This window comes from Sabethes cyaneus, chromosome 1, assembly GCF_943734655.1.
Source record: "Sabethes cyaneus chromosome 1, idSabCyanKW18_F2, whole genome shotgun sequence".
Taxonomy (NCBI): domain Eukaryota; kingdom Metazoa; phylum Arthropoda; class Insecta; order Diptera; family Culicidae; genus Sabethes; species Sabethes cyaneus.
In genome coordinates, this window is record NC_071353.1 from 112712992 (window position 1) to 112730310 (window position 17319).

The 17319-nt window shown below is 45.3% G+C and overlaps 1 protein-coding gene across 1 annotated transcript; it reads left to right on the forward strand.

The window, feature by feature from the left end:
* Positions 1–8394: 8394 nt before the first annotated feature.
* Positions 8395–14712, forward strand: LOC128746113 (uncharacterized). The gene has a single exon (XM_053843161.1). The coding sequence runs from the start codon at positions 8395–8397 to the stop codon at positions 14710–14712; it is 6318 nt and encodes a 2105-aa protein (XP_053699136.1).
* Positions 14713–17319: the final 2607 nt, after the last annotated feature.

Consider the following 17319-nt stretch of genomic DNA (forward strand, 5'->3'; position numbering starts at 1 on the left):
ATAAGGACTTTAGGTTAACGGCCTACTGTACCGGAACTTAAAAAGTTAATGAAAATGAAAGAAGAAATCTATCTGGATTATTGGCAACGACCTTAAGCATGAAAACTTGAACATGAATCAAAACATGAAATACAGTGACCCTTGCCCAGCAGGGCAAACTGACTCAACTTGCAAGGGCAGCTCGCCGCCTGAAGCTGGAAATCTTGGGGCTGAGCAAGGTCCGCTGACCGGGTACTGGCGAACACAAGACATCGTCCGGGCAAGTCTTGCTCTACTCTGGCATGCGAGGTGAAAATGCTACTCGAGCAAGAGGAGTTGGATTCCTACTGAGCCAAGGAGCACATGCGGCCCTGATGAAGTGGGAACCGATAAACGAAAGAATAATCGGTGCCAGATTCAGAACAAGGGTTCGAAACCTTACCACAATCCACTGTTATGCGCCAACAGATGCTGCAGACCTGCAGGAGAAAGAGAGTTTCTACAGCCAGCTGAACAGCGTGGTTGAGAAAATCCCAAAGGGGAACATCCACATCCACATGGGCGACTTCAATGCGAAGATTGGCTTAAACAATGCGGACCCTGAACGCGTCATGAGTCGCCAAAGCCTAGGAGAGATGAGCGAAAATGGGGAGCTGTTTAAAGAATTCTGTGGTAATAATAACATGGTCATTGGTGGATCGTTCTTTCCCCATAGACCAGTACATAAAGTCACGTGGGTTTCCCGCGACGGCCGAACAGAAAACCAAATCGACCACATCTGCATCAGCCAAAAATGGCCAAGGAGCCTTCTTGATGTACGCAACAAACGCAGCGCTGAAATTGCATCCGACCATCATCTTGTTATCGCTGAGATACGTCTGCGCATCGCACGTGTCCAACGATGGGAGGAGAAAGTTGGGTGCCGCTACGACGTCCGCCGATTGGAGAATCCTTAGGTGAAAAGGGTTTTTGTCGAACAGCTTGGATCTCGAGGAGTTGCCACCTGGCGGATCCGTTGATGAGTAATGGATCGGCATCAAGAACGCCTTCATCACGACCAGTGCCGAAACCCTCGACAAAGTGCGCAGCGGGCGGAGGGTGTGGATATCGGATGAAACTTGGAGGGAGGCCGACTAGCGGAGATAGGCGAAAGCCGGCATTGAGCGAGCGCGAACCAGATCGACTAAGACAGCTGCCCGTCAACGATACGCCGTACTGGAGAGGGCTGTTAAACGAGCTTGTAGGCTGGACAAGAGAGTCTTGACTAACTCCCTAGACGAACATGAGGAAACCGCCGCCGCCAGTGGTGACCGTTTGTTATACGATATTTCTCGCCGCCTTGGTGGTGCCAGGATGGATACAAATATGCTGCTAAAGGACAGAGCTGGTGAGCTACTGACTGACCGTACAGAACAACTTAAGCGATGGACTGAACATTTTGAACAACTTTTTTGAGTTTCAAATGTCAGAGGCCAACAAAACCAGCAGCGTATGATGCCTACAGTTCGTCGACTTAATCGCGTCATCTCGGAGGTGCTATCCCTGGGTGAAATTGAAGCAGCCATCAAGAGTATGAAATCCAATGGAGCGCCAGGGATAGACTGTATTTCAGCCGAGATGCTCAAAGCTGACCCATCTTTGCATCAGCTTTTCAGAAATAAATGGGAAACCGCAATTTTTCCGGTGGACTAGTTGAAGGCATATTGGTCAAAGCCCCTAAAAATGGAGGCCTAACTGAATATGGTAACTGGCGTGGCATCACGTTGCTCTGTATTACTCTCAAAGTACTTTGTAAGGTAATCCTCAACCGGATTCAGGAGAACATCGACGCTACTCTCTGGTGGCAGCATGCTGGATTCCGTGCTGGCCGATCATGTGTAGACCATATCACAACGCTCCGCATTATATTGGAGCAGGTCTACGAATTCCATGACTTTCTTCTGCTGGTGTTCGTAAACTTCGAAAAGGCGTTCAACCGACTTAACCACGAAAACATCTGGGGCGCACTTAGGCGTAGAGGAGTTCCAGATAAGCTAGTCCATCTCATCGCGGCTCAGTACGAGGTGTTCTCGTGCAAGGTTTTGCACGACGGCGTCTTGTCCGACCCCATGAGGGTTACTGGTGGCGTGAGACAGGGCTGCTTTTTATCACCGCTTTTGTTTCTCATCGTTATGGATGAGATATTAGTTGGAGCAATTGACAGTAGACTAAATCGAGGATTGCCTTGGAATCCTCTAGCGATGGAGCAGATAAATAACCTCGACCTAGCCGACGATATTGTCTTGCTCGCACAATGCCGAAACGATATGCAGAGCGAGTTAGATGACCTCTCCGAGAGCTCCCAGGCAGCAGGTCTCACAGTCAATGTAGCAAAAACTAAGTCTATGGAAACGAACACTGACAATTGCACCAACTTCACAGTAGCGGGACAACAAGTTTAGCAAGTAGACGCCTTTCAATATCTTGGTAGCCAGGCAACGCCCGATGGTGGTACCAAGCCTGATATAGCCACACGGATCAGGAAGACCAGGAGTGCCTTTGCAGATCTGCGAAACATTTGGTCACAGACAAACAGACATAACACTCGTTTTCCATTCATCGTACCGATAAAACCGTCATTTAAAATTTGGGCTTAGTTGGGAATGTCTCCGTTTTGGTCAAAGTGGCGCTTTTTGACGAAAGAAGGGGAATTCCCCATAAAAAATACTTGCTTCTTCGAGGGACACCCATATTGCTATTTGATATTTGGGAATGTCGATCATAGATGGTGCTAGTGTTCAGGCTAAATGTGAGGTACGATAATTTTTGTTGATTTTTCTTCCAAGAGTTATGTCTGTTTGTCTGTGATTTGGTGCTCAAACCAGATCACTCTACGTACGAAAACCTGAATCTTTCAAACGTCAAATCCGTACTGCTGTATGCCTGCGAAACGTGGTGCGTCTCAGCGGAGACAACGCAAAAACTGCAGCTATTCATTAACCGGTGCCTGCGATATGTCATTCGTGCCTGGTGGCCTGATAACTAGATATCCAATGAGGAACTCCATCGTCGGTGTCACCAACGGCCGATAGCCACAGAAATTCGTGATCGTAGATGGAAGTGGGTCGGACACACCTTAAAGAACGGAGCGAACGAGGTTTGCAGAGAAGCACTCGACTGGAATCCACAAGGACAGCGTAGAAGACGCAGACTCAGAGTCTCATGGCGACGCAGCGTAGCCAACGACTGTAGTCGAGAACCTGTTCTGGCGACAGGTAAAAGCCATGGCGGATAAGCGTCAGCAGTGGAGATCTCTGAGTTCATCCCTTTCTTCTGCCGGACCGGCGGACATGGACACATAAGTAAGTAAATTAATGTTGCTCATTGGTGTGGATAATGCCGTTTTGAACTATTATTCTTATTAAAAAAATGTAACCTTTCGAAATAGTAGTTAGGGTTAATTTACTCGACCCACTCAGAGACGTGACCCTCCTTTATCAACAAACTTTTCGCACTTTTCAGCTTGGAAAAGTAGCTCCACTAGAAGTGCTTATTAAAGGTTGATACCATAGCATTTTAGGTGCCACTATTGTTTCGGTCGACTTTTTAGCATTTAGACGAAATAGTAGTTCAAATCTTGAGATAATTGCTTGGAAAGTAAACAATTGAACCATTGTATGTTGTTATCAAACTATCTAGCTGTATAAAAAACAACAAGAAACCTATTTAACAGTGAATCATTGTCAAAATTTAATCATATGATGTTTTTCGATCTCCTACGCATGGTACCGCGCACACATACATGTATTCCTTCGCTAGGGACACGTGTGTCCTGTTCACCAAATTTGCGCAAAGCACGTAAACTCGTTTTTTACTCTCGTGTTCAAATGCTAAATCTCACATACAACCGAGAGCAATCTCATTCCACCAACATCGCTAGTTCCAGATTCACTCGCAAAACCAATCGTATCCTTTCTTCCTCGTCCATTGCACAGTTTGTGGTAACATTTGCACTGCAAACCCACACAGTAAGTTACACACTATTTGACACAATTCCACCCAAAATCAGTATAGAAAAGTTGAATGCCTAATTCCAAGAACTAGTCCACTGAGACTTCTACTCAGTTCTGAGTAGCTTTTCACTGGCATGCATGTATATGTGTTTGCCCAGCCGTAGGTGGAATGAAGATCAAAAATTTTTACATATCTTTCGATTGCTAGCTGTGGCAAAAACTTTTGTTCTTCAGCTGAACTTAATACCTTGCAGTTATTATTGCAGTTTAACCTTGACTGTTTAAACAGAAACAAAGCTGTAACTATTCGCGGTTACCTATAGCACATCAGCCAACTAGATGGAAAGGTGGAAAAACTTTAGTCCCTTTTTTCACCACACACAGACACACAGCAGGCTTCTGGCTGCTTGATGATGGCAGCGAGGTGCTGCCGGTTTTTACGTGGCTTGCGTATTGTTCACTCAACGGACGGGATAAGACTGAAATATGCCGAAAGGAGCGAGCGAGCGACCGCGACCGAAGTGCGACCGAGATCAGTGAGCACGCGATTTTCCCTTGCCCCCATACGTCACGAAAGTTTGCGAAGGGCGCAGCCACGGTCAGGGGTGAGAGGGTTTTCCTACTTCCGTATCCTCAGTCTGCTTTCCGGGTTTGGCTTCTCGCATCTCGGGCGAGAGATTCACTCTCGCCATGGCGGCGCCTCTGGGCTACACGGATCATCATTCGGAGCGGCGGTGTGCTGTGAGATTTCACAAATGCCGGTGATCCGTTTGAAGTTTTTCCTTTTGGTGAGAAAATTTTCTCGCTGAATCGTCCTGACAGTATCTGCAGACGCATGGCTGCAGCTGTTTTCATCGCGCTGTTGCGGCTGTAGTGACGTCAAGTGCCGGTGTAGTTTCGTAGGGGGGTTGAAAAGTGACATTTTTGTAAGCAGTGACAAAGTGGTTCATCAGGATTATATACAATCTTTGGCTCGAAAGCTGTTAAATTATTAAAGTAAATGTTTTTACATTGGAGAGATTTGCGGTATTTTCAGATCCAAGAAAAACTATGAAAGAAGACGATAGTAAATGTTGGCGAATCTTCTTTATTTAGGCTGGGTTTTTCATGCGATTGAAATTCTAGTAGAGGTAGCGTTAGTCATGAGAATTGTTACAAACAACATCGAATTCAGTGTACAGATCGCAGAGACTGCACTAAATGAATAAAAATGAACTCTTCCACCGTCTTTTCAATGCCATCCCTAAAGGATAATCCATAAAGCAGCAGGAAAAAAATTCAGGATGAAACTGTGCGGATTGGAAAGAACATCCGAAGACTCAAGACAGGTTTCAAGTGGACACACGAATGTTTGGTTGCCGAAGACTTATTTTGGATCTGATTGACATCAAGCTTTCAGAATACAAACTATCTTTCTGATTCAAACTTCGTACACTTCAGCTATGCAGCAACTTTGTTTAAAGTAAACTGTAGTAATTTTTTTTTATTTTACCGCCTTAAGTGGCTTAACAGCTAATATGTATTTGCGGGAAAATGTTAAAAATTAAGATAAAATATTTATTATTTTACATTCAAATAGGGTGTGTTGCTGCTTCGTCATAATTGCCTATTCCCGTCCTATCCAACACAAATTATGCACATTGCAAAATTAGTTATTCCCAAAGATTTTAGTTTGTTGTCTATCATACGCGATAAATCAAAGTGAGCTGAGATCTATTCAAATGCTTTTTATCATTAAAGAAGTCCTACCAGCCAAACTTCCTACGTTTTTCGAGCGACGAAGAAGAAAATGTCGACTAATCGCTTTAATTTCCGTCATTCATAAATGAAAAGAACTCACGCAAGGCATTGTCGTTATTATACAGCCAGGAAAACTTGCCTGACCTGAAGAAGTTTTGTAGAATAACATTTGTCATGCCGTCCTACACAAATACATGCGCGTTGGCTTCGTAAACATTGTTGTGATTTTTAGTTCGGACGATGAAAAATTTAGATGGACGAATTTTAAACGGTACGACGAATTTTGTAAATAAAGTCAGTTGCATAATTTCAATAATATGCTTTAATAATCGCTTTTCAGTGATTTCAAAGTTCACGGATTGGAAGGCAAGTGTGTTTTAGTCAAATCACCACAAGAACTTTTGGAGTATTCATTAAATTCATCCAACAAATGATGAAAATTAGAATGGCTTTACTTACTATAACGGGAATTAGAAATAAACCCTACACTAAAAATTTAAGTTCGGATTTGATTCAAACTTTGAACGCCCTCATGGTCATCATTCAAACTTCGAATATTCCTGTATCAGATATCGAATAGAGTAGGGCGGGGCATAAGTGCGATGTCTGAAGTTATCATCGATTTTCGTGAGATATAAAGAAGGACAACAACATAATATATTTTATAGTCAAGCAGTAACTCAATGTCTTCACATTCAACTATAAATCATCTGCGGTAATTGAGCTTGCTGACGTTTGTCGTACGCACACATCGACGCGCGATTTGTTGTTGCTGTTGTTAGATTTTACGTTTGTTTTTGTTTTCCCCCAGTTATACCCCGGTAAAAAACATACGTTTGAGTGATAAACGATAAGTTTTTGTAGCCTTTTGCACTGGGCTTAGCAAGCTCTATAATGTTTTGCAAAAAAAAAAATTTCTTTCTTCTGATCAAGTGCCAATTCGCACTGTTACCCCACTAGCGAGGCAAAAGTGCGAAGCTCGAATCCATGAAACTAGCACAACAGTAGCTAACAAAACCATATTATGTTCAATCTGCGTTATGTTTCGGTAAGGAATATGCTAAATTTGCCCCTTTCCTATTTTGCGCTGGTGTATTGCGGCCTCCGTTAGAACGAAACTTTTCCAAATGTTTGTTTTTTGTTTCATCAGCGGAAAAACATTGTTTCCTTCGTCCAACATCTGTAGAGCACACAGTTTTCTGCAGATCTTTTATTTATAGTATTTGTAATATAGTGCCTAAAGCTGTATATAATTAGCTATCCATTTTGCCTCGTCCGTGAATCGCACTTTTACCTCGCTAGGCGCTTGACGGGGTTACATTAAATTACGGAAAAGCGAAATATATTTTGTAAATTCTAATAACGGTATTCTCAAAACAGATATGTGAGTGATGTAAAACGTTGCTACAAATTTTCAACAAGTAATATCCTCCTGTTGATATCGTATTTGCCGCATAACGAAAACTTACGTCAAAACCGCCCCAAAATAACATTTGCACATAACTCAGCAACTATGCTTCGTAAGCAACCAAAGTTTACGTTAAATTCAAGCTGTCAAAGTAATCACCCATCCATGCCAATGTAGTCAATTTACTCGGAATCTGCACTGATAAATCATTGAATCGCTTTTACTCCTCCTTACTCTATTCATATCAAAGACCATATTATAAAAAATAAGCCATTAAAACGGCAAATGCTGGTTGGTTTGCATTGCATCCTGCATCTCTTAGCCAATTTGAAAAAAAAAATCTTTGGAAGAATTTTTAAGTTACACCCTTTCGAAATTTTAAAAGGCAGATTGCTCATAACTGTTGTTACGACCCCTCGGTCGGCGCATCTCACTACGGCGACTTTCAGATGTATCAGTCTTGGCCGGGCGAAACGAACAATAAACTCGCTCAACGAGACAACTGTCACTAGCGATATCCGATAGCGTGGTCATCATTCAGACAAAGCAGATAGTGGTGTCGTGATCTTTTTCTACGAGCGGCGTAAAATTTGTTTAATTCGCTACTTAAAACTACTTAAATCTATCTTTATATACAAGTTATACTTAAAGGCTACTTAATACTAAATCTATGCCTACTTAATTGGTAACAATACATGCTTAAATGTGTAAACTATTGCAAATAAGTTAATTCTCTTAGGCTAACCTTAAAATTTAGTAACTGATCTATTGAACACTTGTGATAAGTGATAATTTGAAAACCTAATTAAAATTATATTCTTAACGGTAAGCCATTACAAAATAACATGCAACAGGCGATAATAGATTAAAACATAAAAATTACGATTCAGGAGTAATCTCAGCTCAGCTGCTTTCCGCGGAGGTGTATAGTACATGCAAAGACACGTGTCACGTTTTCATGCGGTAAATTATTACAAATTGTACAAGAATACAAGAAAATAACGAATAATTAAAATTATAGAAAAGCTAAAGTGAAGAAAAGGGCAGGAGGTTAAAGTTAAAAGTTAAAGAGATACAAGAACACTAAACGTAAGTTAATTTCATATGTTGATCATTTCTATTTTCACTTATACAAATGTGCTGATTGCAGGAAGATTTTAATACACAATACACACAAATATTGTTATTCCAAACTCGGACCGTTCTTGTACTTCTCCCCCCGTTGGCTTCACGTCAACAATTTAAAATCTTCGTTTATCTCTGGCCGAGATTACGATGCCAAAGCAACGGGATGAATCGGAAGCGAGAGGTACCAACGAGACGACGCCGAATGCTTGTCAGGCATGCAACGAGTTGGATAATTCCCGAATGGTCCAGTGTGACATGTGTGATGACTGGTACCACTTCGACTGCGTAGGGGTCAACCAAGACGTCGAGAATCACGATTGGCTTTGCTCAGTCTGTATGGAGAAGCAGCAAACCAAGAACAAAAAGTCGACAAAATATATTCCCCTGCCGGTACCGTCTGTAAGTACACTTAGCCCGATAAGCATTAGCAGTGTGGCACCGTTGAGTACTGCCACCGATATAGTGACGAGCATGGCTGTCACCTCTATGTTTCCGACAAATACAGTTTACCCTACGATTGGGCAAAACATTACTATGCCACCCGTTTCTCAAATGCCGCCCCACTATTTTATGCCACCACATTCTTTGATATCGTCAAATGCCTTATTGCCACCCTATTCGTTTATGCCACCCCTTTATTCGATACCTCCTTGTCAGCCTATGCAAGTTGTTTGCACTATGCCGTCAGTGCCATCGTCCCGCTGGTCAAATCCGTACGCGTCACTACCGGGAGTGAATAATTATGATATGTGTAACACAGTGCCATCTAGTTTTACTCAGCCGATTCCGTCGATACCAAATGTAGTTCCAAATACTGTTCCAATAGAAGGATCGCAGAAACCTTTGCCGAATCCAGTGCATACTAATAATCCCCCGAAAGCCCAACAAGTTTTGGAGGATAACTTGAGCCAGCATTCCGCAGCAATTTTCGGACAGTCCGTCAAGCAGAGACAGTTGCAAATGGAGTTGCAGATTTTGGACGACGAGAGGAAAATACAGGAAGAGGAAGAAGCTAATCGGCGTCAGTATCTGCGTAAGCGACACGAGTTGATGACGAAGATGGTCCGCGAAACCGCGCCTGTTGCTGATGTCGAGGAAGAGCGATCGAATCAACGAGTTTCTGAGTGGATAAGTGAGACGGTTAATGCGAATGTACAGGATACGCACTGTCCACGGGCTGACGTTGTTCCGGAACAACTTTCACAGAGAATCCAACGCAGTTCCACTCCAGCTGTTGCGTCAACTCATCCACACGAAATGCCACAAAATATGCAACCAATTTCCAACCAAAGGATAGAGAATGCAGAAGGTGGTTTTATCCCGAGACGGCGCTCGACACCAAGGCAGACTTCAATTGAAGAGGAAGACGATATTAATTTAACACGCAAGCAAGTCGCTGCTCGCCAAGCAGTTTCGCGGGATCTTCCCTCATTCAGCGGTACTCCGGAAGAATGGCCGTTGTTTTACTCAACGTTCACAACAACGACCAACCTGTGTGGATACACGTCGGAGGAAAACCTGGTCCGATTGCAAAAATGCCTTAAAGGCAAGGCACACGAAGCAGTAAAGTGTAGATTGATGCATCCTGGGAATGTCCCAGGTATAATATCTACCTTAAAGATGCTGTTTGGAAATCCAGAAGTCATCGTGCAGAACCTTATCTCTAAGATTCACTCCACACCAGCGCCGAAGGCCGACAAACTGGACACTCTCGTCGAGTATTCTCTGGCTGTGCAGAATCTCTGTGCGACTATCGAAGCTTGTCAGCTTGAAGAATACGCCTACAACGTAGCTCTGCTGCACGAGCTTGTAGACAAGCTACCGCCTTCCTTCAAGGTTGACTGGGCCAAGCATCGCCGTGATTTACCTCGGGTAAACCTGATAGCATTTTCGGCTTGGCTGTACCAGTTAGCAGAGACAGTTTGTCCAATCGCACGACTGACTTGCAGTGAAGCGGTTCCCGGTCGAGGAAACAAGAAGAACTCAGCTTACGTCAACACGCACAGTGAGGAGAGCTCTGACAATCCGAAGGAGAAACCGGATCATCGAGCGAAAGGGAATCCATCCGGTCCGTCTTCCTCAGGTGGCTGCGTAGCTTGTAAAGGAAATTGTCCGAAGTTGGAGAAGTGCCAGCGATTCAACGAGCTTTCGTACAATGCTCGATGGGCGATTATCAAGGAGTTCATGCTTTGCAGAAAATGTCTCAAGAAGCATAAGGGCAGCTGCAAATCCCTACAAGTGTGCGGAAAGAACGGCTGTACGTTCAAACACCATGAACTTTTGCACAACTACCAACGGGATGGAGCGGGATCGAACCCATCTTCCAGTAAGGGTCAGAACTCCAACGCAGGCACTCAAAACACATCGGTGCGTGAGTGCAATACTCACCACAAGTCGACTAACCAAGGACTGTTCCGTGTTGTCCCGGTGGTCATTCATGGCCCGAAGAAATCCATCAAGACGTACGCCTTCCTAGATGATGGCTCATCTCTTACGTTGGTTGATGCATCCCTAGTCCAAGAATTGGGATTGCAAGGAAACCCGGAGCCACTGTGCCTGAAGTGGACCGGGAACAAGCGCCGGCTGGAAAATGATTCACTAAAACTCGACATCGACGTATCTGGAACGGGTGAAATCCAGAAGAAATACTGCCTACGAGGAGTTCATACTATTTCCAACCTGGATCTATTCCATCAGACGGTGGATGTGCACCAATTAGCTAAACGATACCGGCACCTGCGGGGAATTCCTATCGAATCGTACAACAATGTACAACCTCGAATCCTAATCGGGATAGACAATGCCAACATCACGCTGCCGCTTAAGGGAAGGGAAGGAAATATGTTCGAGCCGATTGCAACGAAGACTCGTCTGGGCTGGATTGTGCACGGAGGCTCCAGTACAACTGACTCGTTAGTAGGATACCATTCAGTGGAATTCTGTCCATGCAGCGAATCGTCCGATCACATGCTGCAGCAATCAATTCAGGAGTACTTTTCTTTGGAAGGTCTGGGCATCTGTAAGTCGAAAAAGCCTCTGATCTCTGGTGAAGAAGAACGTGCGCAACAGCTTTTACAGTCTGTCACCCAAACAGATAGCGGAAGATACGAAGTACCTCTACTGTGGAAGTACGACAAAGTCCATCTACCTAACAGCAAACCAGCGGCTCTGCGACGGTTTCACTGCCTTGAGAATAGGATGAAGAAGCAGCCGAAGCTAGCCGAGGTATTGCGTGCGAAGATCGATGACTATCGGCGGAAAGGGTACATAAGGAAGCTGTCGAACGAGGAACTACAGAAACCGCAAGAACGAGTGTGGTATCTTCCGCTGTTCCCGGTTATCAACCCGAATAAGCCGGGGAAAGTCAGGTTTGTTTGGGACGCAGCAGCAATGACAAACGGCGTATCGCTCAATTCCATGCTGCTGAAAGGGCCGGACTTGCTGACTCCGCTGGACTACGTTCTCTACCGGTTCCGCGAATTTCGAATTGGACTTAGTGGTGACGTTAGGGAGATGTACCTGCAGATGCTGATGGCTTCGCGAGATCAACACTGCCTTCGAGTACTGTGGAGTGACGACGGAAAGGGCGAACCTAGCACGTATGTAACACAGGTTATGCCATTCGGAACCTCCTGTTCACCATCCTGTGCACAGTACGTGAAAAATCTCAACGCGAGCAATTTCGCAGGCCAGTACCCGCAAGCAGCACATACGATTATAAAACAGCATTACGTGGACGACATGTTGGCGAGCGTGGAAACGGAAGAGGAGGCAATTCAGTTGGCGAAAGACGTAAAGCACGTTCACGCTCAAGCGGGACTCGAAATGCGCAATTGGATCTCAAACTCGCCAGCGGTGGTGGAAGCAATGAAGGAGACGAAGACCGACGAGAAGAATCTCAACCTGGGACCAGAGCTGGGAACAGAAAAGGTCCTAGGAATGTGGTGGTGCACGGCTACAGATACGTTCACGTACAAGCTCTCGGTGAAACACGACCGTGACCTGTTAGCTGGAACGCGTAAACCCACGAAGAGGGAGGTTTTACGAACGCTCATGGCCGTCTTTGATCCACTAGGATTGATATCCAACGTGCTCGTCTACTTGAAGGTTCTATTCCAGGAGATATGGAGATGCGGCATCGATTGGGACGACGAAATTCCGGACAGTCTCAACGAGAAGTGGGAGAAGTGGATCGAGGTTTTACCTAAAGTGCAATACGTCAGGATTCCTCGTTGTTATCGCTCTATTACATCGCTAACTCCAGAAACTAATATCCAGTTGCACACGTTCGTTGACGCAAGTCTCTCTGGATTCGCCGCTGTAGTCTATCTACGCATCGAGCAGGGTAGCTCTGTGGAATGTGCCATAGTGGGCGCAAAAGCACGGGTTTCTCCCCTCAAGTTCGTCTCCATTCCCAGACTGGAGTTGCAGGCGGCGGTCATCGGTGTCCGGCTGGCGGACCGAATCTCTAAGTCCTTAACATACAAGATCGACAAACGAGTTTTTTGGAGCGATTCTCGTGACGTACTGTGCTGGATACGATCAGACCACCGCCGGTATTCACAATTCGTCGCAGCCCGTGTTAGCGAGATTCTTGAGACGACAGAAATGACAGATTGGAGGAATATCAACACGAAGGACAACGTAGCGGACGACGCTACCAAGTGGGAGCGGCAACCAGATCTTACAGAGGAAAGCAGATGGTTTACGGGACCGAAGTTCTTGTGGGAGCACAATGAATACTGGCCTGTGGATTCACATCAGAGCAGCTCGACGAATGAGGAACTCCGCGCGAATCTCTTCCATCACATAACAAGTCCACCTCCAGTGATAGACGTACGACGGTTCTCCCGTTGGCAGAGTTTGCTTCGAGCCACTGCTGTAGTGCTGCGCGTCAAACACAATTTTCTTTGCGTGATCGACAAATTGTCACGAAGGGATGGCCTGCTTACGGCGGACGAGCTGCGGCAGGCATCTATTTTCCTATTCCGGCAAGCACAAGCAGAATCATATCCAGATGAAATTAGGATCCTCGCGAGCGCAGAAAAGTCCAAGAAGTCGTTGATGAAGTCCAGTTCGATATACAAGCTAAACCCTTTTCTCGACGAGCACCAAGTTCTACGGATGCACGGTAGGATCAGCGCGTGCGAGTACGCCTCGATGGATGCTCGTAATCCAATAATCTTATCGCAGAGCAATTACGTAGCTTGGTTAGTGGTGAAGGACTGTCACGAACGGTTCCATCACAGGAATCACACCACCGTCTTGAACGAGCTGCGGCATGTCTACCGGATTCCGAGGCTGAAACAGCTGTTCAACAAAGTCAAAGCAGGGTGCCAGATGTGTAAGAATGAGAAATCAGTTCCACAACCTCCTCCAATGGGTGATCTACCGGAAGCAAGACTGGCGGCGTTCACTAGACCTTTCTCCTTTGTTGGGGTTGACTATTTCGGTCCGATTAATGTGGTGGTAGGGCGTAGAGTTGAGAAACGTTGGGGTGTGCTAACGACGTGCTTAACAGTGCGCGCGATACACTTAGAAGTCGCGCACTCACTCAGTGCAGACTCTTGCATAATAGCATTGAGAAACATGATGGCAAGGCGAGGCGTACCAATTAAAATCTATAGTGATCGCGGAACGAATTTCACGGCAGCGAGCAAAGAGCTGAAGGCGGCCCTCCAAGAGATAGACCAAGAAGCAGTCGTTCGAGAGATCGTGAGTCCAGATACCGAATGGGTTTTCCTTCCCCCAGCCTCACCGCATATGGGAGGAGCCTGGGAAAGGCTTGTGCAGACGGTGAAGAGGAACTTGGCAGCAATACGTCCAGTACGGAATCCGACCGACGAATCACTGCGCAACATGCTGATCGAAGTGGAGAATACGATCAACTCGCGGCCGTTAACGCATGTCCCGGTGGAAGACCCAGATGCTCCAGTTCTGACGCCAAACCACTTCCTCCTGGGTTCCTCGAGCGGTCTCAAACCGGCGTCAACTCTAGACAACCGTGCAGTGGCTTTGCGACGATCCTGGTGCGCTTCGCAGGTAGAGGTTAACATCTTTTGGCAACGATGGGTGCGAGACTACATGCCGGATCTAACAAAGCGAACTAAGTGGTTCAGCGAGGTAAAGCCGATAGAGCTGAACGATGTTGCTGTAGTGGTAGACCCAGCTCTTCCCCGCAGTTGCTGGCCGAAGGGGCGTATAATCGCGGTCAACCAGAGTAAGGACGGCCAGGTAAGGTCTGCAGTGGTGCAAACAATGTCAGGAGTCTACGAGCGTCCCGCGACGAAGCTCGCCATACTAGATGTTCGACGCGACAGACAGGTAAGCCAGGAACCTGGCGTACCCGGGGGGGAGTGTTACGACCCCTCGGTCGGCGCATCTCACTACGGCGACTTTCAGATGTATCAGTCTTGGCCGGGCGAAACGAACAATAAACTCGCTCAACGAGACAACTGTCACTAGCGATATCCGATAGCGTGGTCATCATTCAGACAAAGCAGATAGTGGTGTCGTGATCTTTTTCTACGAGCGGCGTAAAATTTGTTTAATTCGCTACTTAAAACTACTTAAATCTATCTTTATATACAAGTTATACTTAAAGGCTACTTAATACTAAATCTATGCCTACTTAATTGGTAACAATACATGCTTAAATGTGTAAACTATTGCAAATAAGTTAATTCTCTTAGGCTAACCTTAAAATTTAGTAACTGATCTATTGAACACTTGTGATAAGTGATAATTTGAAAACCTAATTAAAATTATATTCTTAACGGTAAGCCATTACAAAATAACATGCAACAGGCGATAATAGATTAAAACATAAAAATTACGATTCAGGAGTAATCTCAGCTCAGCTGCTTTCCGCGGAGGTGTATAGTACATGCAAAGACACGTGTCACGTTTTCATGCGGTAAATTATTACAAATTGTACAAGAATACAAGAAAATAACGAATAATTAAAATTATAGAAAAGCTAAAGTGAAGAAAAGGGCAGGAGGTTAAAGTTAAAAGTTAAAGAGATACAAGAACACTAAACGTAAGTTAATTTCATATGTTGATCATTTCTATTTTCACTTATACAAATGTGCTGATTGCAGGAAGATTTTAATACACAATACACACAAATATTGTTATTCAAAACTCGGACCGTTCTTGTACTTCTCCCCCCGTTGGCTTCACGTCAACAACTGTAAAGTAAATAAAAATCTTCGATGGCATTTTCACAATGAACATAAATCACGGCCGGTATTGGCTTTAATATGAAACCATTCATATTTGGTTCATTGGCGACCATTTTAGGAATTTTGCGCTGTATTGGGGCTAACCGGAGATGTTCCAAACTAAGTTACCGCGGGAGGAAACGGCTACTATTGAACATGAACAACATCTTATCGAATTACGCTAGAATTTAAAAACTAGTCAAATGGAAGTCAGATCAACTACCTAGCACCACGTTGGTTATATTTGGACAAGTTCCGGGGATTCCCGAGAACACCCGGGCAAGTGGCCAGTTTGGAATATGAAGAATAAATTATCGTGTGATACCTTAAATTACACTAGAATTCAAAAACTGCATCAATGGAAGCCAAATCTGCTATCTAGAGTCACGTTAGTTTTAGTCAAAAGAAAATGACCAGTTTCGAACATGAACGAAAACTCATCATACGACACCTTAAATCACACCAAAACTCTTAAAATAGACGACTCAGGGAGTGGGGTTAGCTATTCCGACCCCCCTAATGGGGCGTGAGGATCCAGACCCACTAAAACCCTACTCGATTCTCCGGCCTCAATCCCGCCTGGCACCACCTTATCGGTATTACTTCAGGGAGGGTCTATTGTGCTTAACACACTCTCTTAGATAACTACTGGACTATGATAGTTAGGCTGTTTATTCGCCGTTGATCGGCTCTCCAGCGGTTTTGTAGCTCAAGTACAATCTGGGTAGCAGCCGCATTGACCGCTCCCTTGACGTCCGAGCTGGAACACACCCTTTGGACTAAGTTATCCGGAGTAATGTTCTGTCCGCTCACTGCCATCATGTTGATTCCAGCGCCCGCGAAACGAGAACATGTGAAGAAAGCATGTTCTGTAGTTTCCTCTACATCCACGCATTCAGGATCAGGACTCCGCATGCCCAAACTAAAACAACCCTTCCCTGACAAAATCTGTGTCAGGTGGAAATTGACTTCGCCATGGCGCCTGTTGACCCACCCGGATAGTTCCGGAATAAGTCGATGTGTCCACCGGCCTTTTGTGGAATTAGACCATGCCCGCTGCCATGTGGTCATCGAGGCCGATCTTGTGGTGCTCCGTATGGCTCTAGTTCCACGTTGTTTGAAGCACTCTACGTCCTCGGTGATGATGATGCCAATAGGTATCATACCCGCTAAGACGCAGGTTGCGTCATGTGAAACTGTGCGATACGCACTCGCCATTCTCAAGCACATGAGACGATAGGTACTTTCCAGCTAACCTAGGTAGCTTTTGGTTCCTAACGCCGAGTATGGCCTGAACCACATTGGCTAATAGCCTTCGCTTGCTGGCATATACCGCAGAGCTATTAGACATCATACGAGACAATGCCGAAATAGCTGTGAAAGCCCTCTTGCAGGCATAGTCGACGTGGCTCCCGAACTTGAGCTTATCGTCGACCATGACTCCCAGGAGTTTTAAAGACCGCGTTGACGAAATAGTGCAGTCCCCGACGCTGATCTTTGCTTGCTGCACCGACTTGCGGTTGTTCACCACGATAACTTCCGTTTTATGATGCGCTCGCTCCAGTTTCCTGAAGCGTATCCAATCTTCAACAATGCTCATAGAGTAGGCAGCCGTCCACTGAACTTCTCTGATAGATTCACCGTAGACTTCCAAGGGGATGTCGTCCGCAAAGCCAACAATCACCACCCTTAACGGGAACTTTAGCTTCAACACCTCGTCATACATAACGTTCCACAACACCGGGCCCAGTATGGAACCTTGTGGAGCCCCTGTGGTGACTGCAACGCACTTCTGACCCTCATCTGTGTTGTAGCATAGCACACGATTCTGGAAATAATTTTCCAG